Source organism: Babylonia areolata, chromosome 8 (assembly GCF_041734735.1).
Source record: "Babylonia areolata isolate BAREFJ2019XMU chromosome 8, ASM4173473v1, whole genome shotgun sequence".
NCBI lineage: Eukaryota > Metazoa > Mollusca > Gastropoda > Neogastropoda > Buccinidae > Babylonia > Babylonia areolata.
In genome coordinates, this window is record NC_134883.1 from 24,955,618 (window position 1) to 24,965,617 (window position 10,000).

Here is a 10,000-nt window from a genome sequence, read left to right on the forward strand (position 1 = left end):
CACACTCACTCAGTACACATGATCGCAAAAGTCCGATATACACACATAATCATATAATTATTATATACACAACATGCGTATTATACTGACAACGTCACACAGCAACTCTGCTGATGAATCTGTCATGGCGGAGACTGAAAATGGCGGCGGCAGTCGCATCATGGCAGTTGGCTTTTTACATAGTAAATTGAAACAGTCCCACGCACAGTTTGTCACGGAATAGTCTCATCAACAAAGTCAATTAACTGTTATCATTGACACGCATGCGGTAATAACTCAGTTTCGACCTATAAATAATAAATTATCCCCACCCCTCAAACACCACGAAAAAAAAAAGAAAAAAAAAAAGGTGGAGAAAACAAAAAACAAACAAAAAAAAACCACCTACCCAAACAGTAGCTGAACTGAAATGGATCACGTCCACCTACAAAATGCAAAGCACGAAAACAGGCATGTATGTTTGTTTGTTCTCAACTTAACCACGCATTAAATTAGAAACAAACCGTTGAAATGCGTGCATGAATCTTAATAATATCGAACATTTTCAGTCACTATAATGACTTGACATGTGCGTAAAACAGTAATTGTTCCTTGCAGATAAATCAATACGATGATATTATCTATCATTTCCACCCTTCATCATTTTAACCATAATTCATCCACAGTAAAACTTCCGACTGTACCCCCTCAAACCACACCTCTTCTTCACATTCTCCATCTCTAACATTTCTTGAAAAAAAGAAAAGAAAAAAAAAAGAATGAATAAAGATAGAATGAACGAAAGAAAATAAAGGACGAAAAAAAAAAGAAGAAAAAAAAAGTCGCGATCTAAGTCCATGTTAGGACAAGAGGCAATGTATTATGTACTACTTTTCAAGGGACTGTAGACCATGTTCAAAACTTCTTGTCCAATTATTTCAGTTGCGTGTGCAAACATGCTGCAGCAGCTGTGGGCAGCGTCAAGTGTTGAGGTTTATTGTGAGGTGCAGTTGTCAAGTCAAGTTAAGAAGTGTGAGCTGTTTGGTTCCATATTGCACTTCCATGTTGAGCAGTATGTCTTCACTTCTGGAAGAGTTTATCAAATAAATCATGAAACAATATCATAACCACACAGAAAGATCCATAACACATACAGAGAGAGGGAGAGAGACAGAGAGAGAGAGAGAGGGAGACAGAGAGAGAGAGAGAGACAGAGAGAGACAGAGAGAGAGCATTATTCTAACGTCTTTCCGTAACAGCTCGCCCATGCATAAACAAACTGTCGACAACTCGCGTGCTTCTAACAATTAGCCAGACATTTGGGAGCAAGGGGGGGTGAGGAGGGCGAGGGGGAGGAGGGAGGGTGGAGGGTGGTAGCCTCCTCCTCGTTCGCCCTTTATTTTTCTCCCCCCCTCTCTCCCCCGAACCCCCCCCCCTCCCTCCCCACCCACTCCTTCCCCCGTCCATCCCCCCTCTAATTCCCTTTCTTTCCGCCCTCCCCATACAAGTCTTCCCACAGAGAAGAGAATACTTCTAGAAACAGTGCTGGAGCCTCTCTCACGCTCTTTTCTCCCTCTCTCTCTCTCTCTCTCTCTCTCTCACGCGCGCGCCCAGCATGCAGAAGAGGGCTGGCTGGGATAGGATGAATGCCGTTCACGCCACGTTCCGACAATAGCAGCAGCAAGCAAGCGTAGGAGGTGGTGGCACAGAGGACTTGTCTTTGAGAAGGGGACGGGGGGGGGGGGGAGTGGGGAGGTGGGAGGGGGGATGGAGGTGGGGGTCAGGGGGAGGGGGTGAGGAGAGGGAGGGGGTACCGCCAGGGAGAGCTCATTACTGTTGTCCTGAACATTATGCAACAGGGGGGGGGGACCCCCACCGTGCGAAAGACCCTCCCACTCCCACCCCACCCCCTCTTTTTCTCTTTTTGCATTTTTTTTCTTTTTTTTTTTTTTTTTTTTTTTAGCGTGCGGGCTTGAGGGGTGATGGAAGGGAAGTTAGGAACCACTTAGCACACCCCACCCTCCACACTCCCCGGCATGCTGGGAGAGAAGAGAGGGAGAATCCGCATCTCGACCTTGCTCCTCCTCCTCCTCCTCTTATTCTTCCTCCTCCTCCTCCTCCATTCCTTACTGTGGTCATTTCCTGCCCGTGGTTTTAAGGGCTGGCATGGGAGACATGGGGTGAGGGATGAAGGTGGATGGAAAGAGCTGACAGTCGGCCAGTGTCCCCTTACCTAGCTAGGGTTACCAGTACAGTAAGAGTGCTAAGTTCAGATGGCTTCTCCCTCTAGTTGAAGTTGTAGCTATTCAGTTTCTTACCTCCGTCCCCCTTTTTTGATAGATCTGCTGGGCTTATCACCGAATGGAACGGTGTGGACAATGTTGGTCGCGCAACACGGGAGGGAAGTCGTAAGACCAGGGTGGGCGGTGTGTGATTGGTCAGTTACGTTGGCGACGAAAGCATGGAAGGGGGCCGGGGGAATTAGTGTCGATACTATCTCAGGGAAGGGAAGAGGAGGAATAATCCAACTTTGAAAATGGTGGGGGTTCCTCTCTCTCTCTCTCTTTCTCTCTCTGTGTCTCTCTCTGTGTGTGTGTGTGTGTGTGTGTGTGTGTGTGTGTGTGTGTGTGTGTGTGTGAACAGTGTGAAGGACAGAGGACAAAAAAAAAAATGGACAGGTAAGTCGTCCTTCAGTCTATAGAGCAGCAGAAGAAAGGAGACCTGTATAACACACTGATGTAATGACTGTAACTCGTTCGGTCTCTCATTTCGGAGATAATGGCTGTAAGTATCGGCTTGACACCTTCTCAGGGGATACCCCTGTCCGGGCCTACTGGGTCCCATCGTCGCGGCATAGTAAGCGACTACTACTAACGTTTGCTTTTGCGGTTAAGAGTTGTCCTCCAAGTCTTTTCCGCTAATTCCACGGTAAGAAGACTCAGGACAATTCTTGACGCTGAACAAACTTCGGTACTGCTAAGATTAGTCCCTCATGAAACCAACCAGGCCCAGATCTGGACAGCAGTTATCAGTGACACAAACACAGACAATGCTCGGGAAGGTCCACCACACCCCCCGCGGGGATGTTCTATAGCTCTCATCACTCCCAAACTCCTGATATAAAGAAAACATTCTTCTGGTAATCACTAGTGATTACGGAGGGGGGGGGGGGATACGGCGTTCGTTTTGTTTGAAGTACTGGGAGTTAACCGATATGACTGATATCTCTAACGTGAAGAATTGCACAGTTTTTTTCAAAAAGGAAATTCATCACACTACCATCCTGCAAACCTATGTGTAATACTTTTCCTTTAGAGCTGTTTCCGTAGCGATTAGAATATCATTTTCCCCACCATTCCTACATACACCCACACGCCTCGAAATCCCAAGCTCATCTAAAGGGGGGGGGGGGGGGAAGTCAGATTACCACGGTAATACCATCTTGGGTTAGAAGGTAAACCCAAAATCTTTCCTGGATTACACCAATATCAAGTTTGCCTCGCGGGTGATTAAGCTAATCAGTCCCTTGTATCTACACCTCCGGGAAGAATTCAGGACTCTACCAAAACAACGACAGGATATTGTGTCAATCCATACAGTTACACCATGATCGTTATGTGTGCGGGCGTGCGTGCGTGTGTGTGTGTGTGCGCATGCGCAAGTTTATTGAACCTTGTGCTTTTTAACCTAGACCCAGGACAGGAGCAAAAAAAAAAAAAAAATAAAAAGGAAAGAAAGAAAGAAAAAACAAAACATTCCAATTCGTCGTATGACCCAGACCATCGTAACAGTACTCCTCTCCTTGGCTAAACCCTTGACAAACCTGTACAACACACCCCAACCACTTACTAACCCCCATCTCTCGAGTCTAAGATTTCTGTCTCCGAGGCCTATCCCTCTCCTCCCCTTCCTACACACACACACACACACACACCAAGCCAGAAGGCAGACGGTGAGCCCAAATCACATGACCCACAGAAGGCCCCTTGGATGACGCTTCTCAGTGGCGCAGTGACCCTCGACAAGGGCCACAACTCGCTGAGAGTCATCACGTGATCCCTGTGTCGCCGAGAGTCGTCTACACGCAATCTTGACTATGGTTTGGTGGTGGAGGGGGGGGGGGGCGGGCTCGGGGGAAGGGGATGGTAACACGAGCTTGAGAACCTGTTTCGGGTTCTCTTCCTTCTTGGCGTGAGCTGCAAGGGATGAGTTAGGGAGCAAAGGTGTAGTAGTCGTAGAAGTAGTAATGGTAGTGGTAGTGGTTTGTGTGTGTAAATTACATTTATAAGAAATGGCAAACTCACACCAGCTCAGCGGGTATAATAAAAAATTTCTACACCTTTCCCTCCCTCCCTCCCTCTGTTACAAACAGTGGTCACTGATGTCCATACAAAAAGCAAGCCTCGCTATCACAACAGGGCCTGGATTACAGACAACATAAAAAGGTAAACCAGAACTTAACATTTGTCAGATATCCCGTAACGACAATAACACGACGTAAAATATAGTTATGAAAAAACTTTTTTTTTTTTTTAAACGCTGTAAAGCGTAAAAGCACGTTAAAGGAAAAAATAATAAAGTTAAATTTAACAAAAGAAGGAAAAAGATATGAAAGAATAAAACACTGGATACAAAAATTACTTCCACTCAAATGTGACAAATCAGCAGTGCTATTGCAGTATGTTTCCTTTTCTCTCTTTCTTTCTCTTTCTTTCGTTCTTTCCATTCTTTTGTTTGTTTGTTGTTATTTTTTATTTTTGTTTTTGTTTCCTTTCTTTCTATTTCTTATCTACAAATTGTGAAAGAAAAGCAACGAAAAGAGAGGCCACTGTATTCCCGTGTATTACTTTTTAAGTTTATTCCTCCCCCCTTTTTTCCCCTTATTCCCGAGTTTCTTATTTTCTTAAAAGAGAAATCCAGACTTAGACAGATAGACACACAGAGAGGAAGTGATAGAAAAGGAGACTCCGACACAGAAAAAATAGGAAGGGGAAAATAGATTCCTACACGCAATATTAATCATTTAAGGAACAAAAAAAAAGAAGAAGAAAAAACTCTGTGAACGCAATGTTTTTTGTTTGTTGTTGTTGTTGTGTTGTTGTTTTTTCGGGTGGTGGTGGTGGTGGTGGTAATCAAAATATTCTACAATGAAATAACATCAAATATATTGGAAACATTGTATGCATACCATTTCATCAACAAAGTTAATAAACGTTGTTTGAAAATTGCCTCGAGGGAGGGGTGGAGGGATCCTGTTTTCGTTCCAATTCATTTCATGTGTTTAATTTGTTGAGGATGAGGAAAAGTCTACGATCAAACAACGGCACAGTCCCTTGAAACGGTGAAGAAAAAAAATGAAAGGAATAAAAGAAAAGGAACAAATGATAATAAAGAGAGAGAGAGAGAGAGAAAAGACAAAAACGATTAGCTTCTGATCACACATCAGCTATTTCTACTTCTTCTTTTTTTTTCTTCTTTTTTTTTCTTTTTTGAGAATGTAGAACCAATTCATTTTCCACATTTAATCTAGAATTTCCTTTTTGAATAATATATATATATATATATATATATATATATATATATATATATATATATATATATCTTTTAAAGACATACATTTCCACCACAGATTTCTTTACCGTTCACTCTTTGAACGGAGCAGGGAGAGGGGGTGGGCTGAGGGTAAACAAACAAACAAAAAACAAAAAAATAAAATAAAATAAAAATTAAAAAACGCCAGAAAAAATATCTGTATTTAATGTTTTCACCGTTTCATCTATTCTTTTATCTATTTTATTACTGACAACAACAAAAATCTCTCCATTACCTTTAGCGTCGTCAATTTTTCGTGTGTCTATTTTGCAGCTTCCGGTTTGATATTCTCAGAGCGCTATGGAAACTAAAGAACGTAATAATAATAATAATAATAATAATAGTAATAGTAATAGTAATAGTAATAATGAGTATAAAAAATACATGCACACTGCTATTTTTGACAAGTCAAAAATGCCACTACAAAAAAAACGAAAAAAAAAGGTCACACATGCTAAGTGAATACAGAATCCAGTTCTATGTTGATTATGCGAACATTGCACAAGAAATAAAGTTCAGTTCAAGTCATACATACAAGATGAAGTATTAGCTATATACACAGTACGAAATGCTCCAACTCACCTACCGTGATAAAAAAAAAACAACAACCAAAAAACATGAACCACAAACAAACCTAAATGCATTCAGTAATAAAACTATGCCACGTTCTAATTAACAGAAGTGACACTATATAAGAAAAAAAACAACAAAGCGAGAATCGCTGCCGATCACAAACGTCTGTGGGGTGGTGGATTCAATGAACACTGATCCAGTCTATAGAAGAAGAAGAAAACAACAACAACAAAAACTGCTGGATAGTGACGTCATTTCTATTCAGTCTGGCCCGCTACCCTGACGTCACTGCAACACAATGGATCGCCATTCTTGCACACAGTGTTTTTACTGTGATGATGATGGTGATGATGATGTCATCTGCAGTGTTGTTGTTGTTGCTGTAGAGTTCATGCAACGTCATAAGGGGAGAAGTGTGCGGTCTGGAAATTTCAAATCAGCCCTACTATAGTTATGATAATAATGTGCTCATCAATTTCTGTCCTTTGCACAGTTTCAAAAAGGCAGTGTAAGCGGGGAGCAGTTGGGGAGGGTGGGGTGGGGGGGGGGGGGGGCAAAAAAAACAACAAAAAAAACAACCAAAACGAGCGTTCTGCCTAACAGTGTCAACACCATTTCTGTTGTAGTTGTTTGTTTGCTTTTGTTTCTTCTTTACCCGAAGGATAACAAGTCTACACAGTCTGATCAGCCCCCCGTGTCCGAAGTGAAGCATCTCTCAGTGACAGTCTATTTGATCGCTTCAGTCTACACTCCCCTCTCCCGCCACAACGCTTTCAATCTGTTCATTGAAATCGTAGCGTAACGATTCCATTTCTGTCCAAGTCTCATCAACTCCTTTTTTTTTTTTTTTTCTTTTCTTTTCTTCTTGTCATGAGCCTGCCCTTTCAACGATATGCAAGAACTGACGATGCGATTTCAAACCGTTTGTATTTTCAAGTCACAGTTCATGCAATGAAACACAGAAGCACAGCTCGATATTTCATTTTGCTTTGTTTTATCGAGTGTGGGCAGATCAGTCATTCAGTTGTGGGTTGCTGTTGTTGTTGTGTTTTTTTTATCAGGTCTCCTTTTTCAGGCCCCTGGCGTTGACGTGATAATTAGGATGCTCTGTCATTGACTTTATGTACTTGACACCCCACCTTCGACGGTCTGGAACGCCAGGCATGGCTCACAGCCCGATGGAGCTCCAGGAGAAACTGTGGGGACCGGCGGAGTCCCCTGCGACGGACCGTGGACTTAGCTGTCCTGACCGGACTGAAAATCTAGCGTGACCAGGGAACACGACAGAAGAAGAAGAATGTACTTGACAGTGGTGAATTCAAGACAAAAAAAAAAAAAAAAAAAAGTCTTCACAGAAGAGTGTAAATTTTGTCCTTCTTCAGATTGAAGCTTCACCACCACCACCACCACCACCACCCCGCCCCCTCCCCGGCCCTCCACCCTGCCCCCATCTTCCCCCGCTGTGACGTCAGGACAGCAACAGTGTCATTTCTCATCGCGGCATGACATGCCTGTCATGCTTGTCTTGTTGTGTGTATGTGTGCGTTTTGTAAAGTCCTCAGTTACCACGCACAGCGTACGACGAAAAAAAACACCAAAAACCAAAAACCAAAAAATCCAACCAGCCAACCAAACAAAAAGGCCATTCCCTTAAAACGATGTTCCATTCACATAAGCCAGTCCTTAACAAGTCAAAGTGAGAGGGGGATGGGGGCGTGGGCGTGAATTGGGGAATGACGTCAAGCTCACGTAATCAAGTCCTTTTCGCATGAAGGAAGGGAAAATGACGCCAAGTTCACGCGATCCATGGGGAGGAAGAAATGACAGCCATTACGTTCTCCTGATCGTGTCCATCTCCATGGCGACGAAGGGACGCAACTCCCAATTCCTTCCTTCCCCATCCCCTCATTCCTCCATATCCCTCTACTTCTTCACGTCATGGTGCCCAACCACACTGAAGGTAGTGGAAAGGTCGTGAGGCCTCAGGTGGAGGAGGAGAAGGAAGAGGAGGAGGTGGTGATGGTGGCGGAGGAAAGAATGAGGCCACGTTCACGTGACCCAGTCCTTCCCGCCCTACCGACCACCCAAGCTCTCCCACCACCACCAACTCATCCCTCCCATCCCAACACCCCTTCCTCCACCACCACCACCACCACCGAAACAACCCCCACCTCTTCTACTACCACCACCACCACTCCCACTACTCCTTCACGCCATGGCGCCCACCATGTTGGAGGTGGAGAGGTTGAGGCCGGAGGAGGTGGGGAAAGAGGGCTGCAGCGGCGACTGGAAGTTGTTGCTGGTGGACAGGTTCAAGCCCGAGGAAGTGATGTTAGGGATGCCGCTGAAGGAGCTGGGGAACGACGACTGCAGCGACGACTGGAAGTTCTGGAAGCTGCTGCCGCCCATGCCGGCCAGCCCCCCGGGGCCCCCTCCTCCACCTCCCAGCGAGCCCATCTGGTGGTGGTGCGCGGCGGCGGCGGCAGCGGCGGCGGCGGCGGCGGCATTGTGCGGGTGGTGAGGGTGGTGGTGCGAGCCCGCGTGGGTCAGGTAGCCGCCGCCCATGGAGCCGAAGCCTTGCGACGTCATGTACGGGGACATGGAGTGGTGGTGCATGGCCGGGTTGAAGTTGGGCGAGGCGAAGTTGGAGAAGGGTTTGTCCCGCAGAAGATCCATGGCGCCCATGCCGCCTTTGCCCTTCTTCTTCGACTTGGTGGACATCTTGCGGTTGCGCGTCTGGATCCCGTCCTTTTTCATGGTCAAGGGGCGTGGCACCTGTGTCACAAATAGAGTAGGATATAGAAATAAAATAGAAATAGAATGTGCCTTTATTACCGATTGTACCCAGTTTCGTAAGGCATTTTAGGGGTGGTGGGTGCGAGAGGGGGCTGGCGGGGGGGGGGGGGGAGGGAGAGGGGCAGGGGGGTCTGAGGGAGGGGAATAGTACATAAAAGGTATAAAAGTGGATAAGAAAATAACATTCAAATACAAATACAACGGGATCTTAGACACTTCTGTATACACATGTATAATGCGCGTGTCCAAATACGCACAAACAGAAAGTGACATACACAATCACAGAGCGAAAGTGAAAGCGAGAGAGAGAGAGAGAGAGAGAGACGATGGGAAGATGGAGGGTTTGGAAGAGAAGGGGTCGACCAGAGAAAGACAAAGTGAGAGAGAGAGAGAGAGAGAGAGAGAGAGAGAGAGAGAGACAAGAGACACTTACTCACAGCTCCTCTCAACAAGTAGGTAATACTTACCACACAACAGTCTCTGCCCCACGTGAGTGTCAATTCAAAATAAAAGGCCACACACGTGGCACACACATGACTGCGCTGTCTATAACAGTCCAACGTTAGTACAACAAGTAGTGAGTGGAAACCATGTTCGTTTCAAAAGACCCTCCTGCAAACAACCCTTTCCCTCCCTCCCTCCTCCAAACAAGTTGACAACCGACTGACAACCTCTTCCAACGGATCCTCCAAGCCTCAAGTCAAACAATGTCAAATGTCCTGTCCCCGTTAAGTCCCTCTATCCCCCCCCCCCTTTCCACCATCCAACCTAACACCCGCCCCCCAACCCCCCACACCCTTTTCCTCTTCACCCCTCTTCCCTGGTTGCTCAAACTGGACCGGAAACGGTCACACACTCTTCCGGTTATGTCTCTTCCGGTATCTTCATCGTGACATCAGTTCCAAACGATGAAATGAACGGGACCTCGAGAGTTGAAGTGTCTGGGAAAAGGACATGCCATTAGAGCAAGAGGGTGTGTGGAGAGGTGGGTGGCTGGCTGGATGAGGGGTTAATTATTATTTGTTTCCTCTGCGTATGAGATTGTAACGGTATTTGGGCG

At 45.5% G+C, this 10,000-nt stretch overlaps 1 protein-coding gene across 1 annotated transcript in view; it reads right to left on the bottom strand.

Annotated features, from left to right (window-relative positions):
* Positions 1-8,352: 8,352 nt before the first annotated feature.
* Positions 8,353-10,000, bottom strand: part of LOC143284676 (uncharacterized) — a 124,543-nt gene continuing 122,895 nt past the window's right edge. Inside the window, exon 6 of the mRNA XM_076591595.1 lies at positions 8,353-8,919. Coding sequence (XP_076447710.1) covers positions 8,353-8,919 — 567 coding nt within the window. The remainder of the gene's footprint in view (positions 8,920-10,000) is intronic.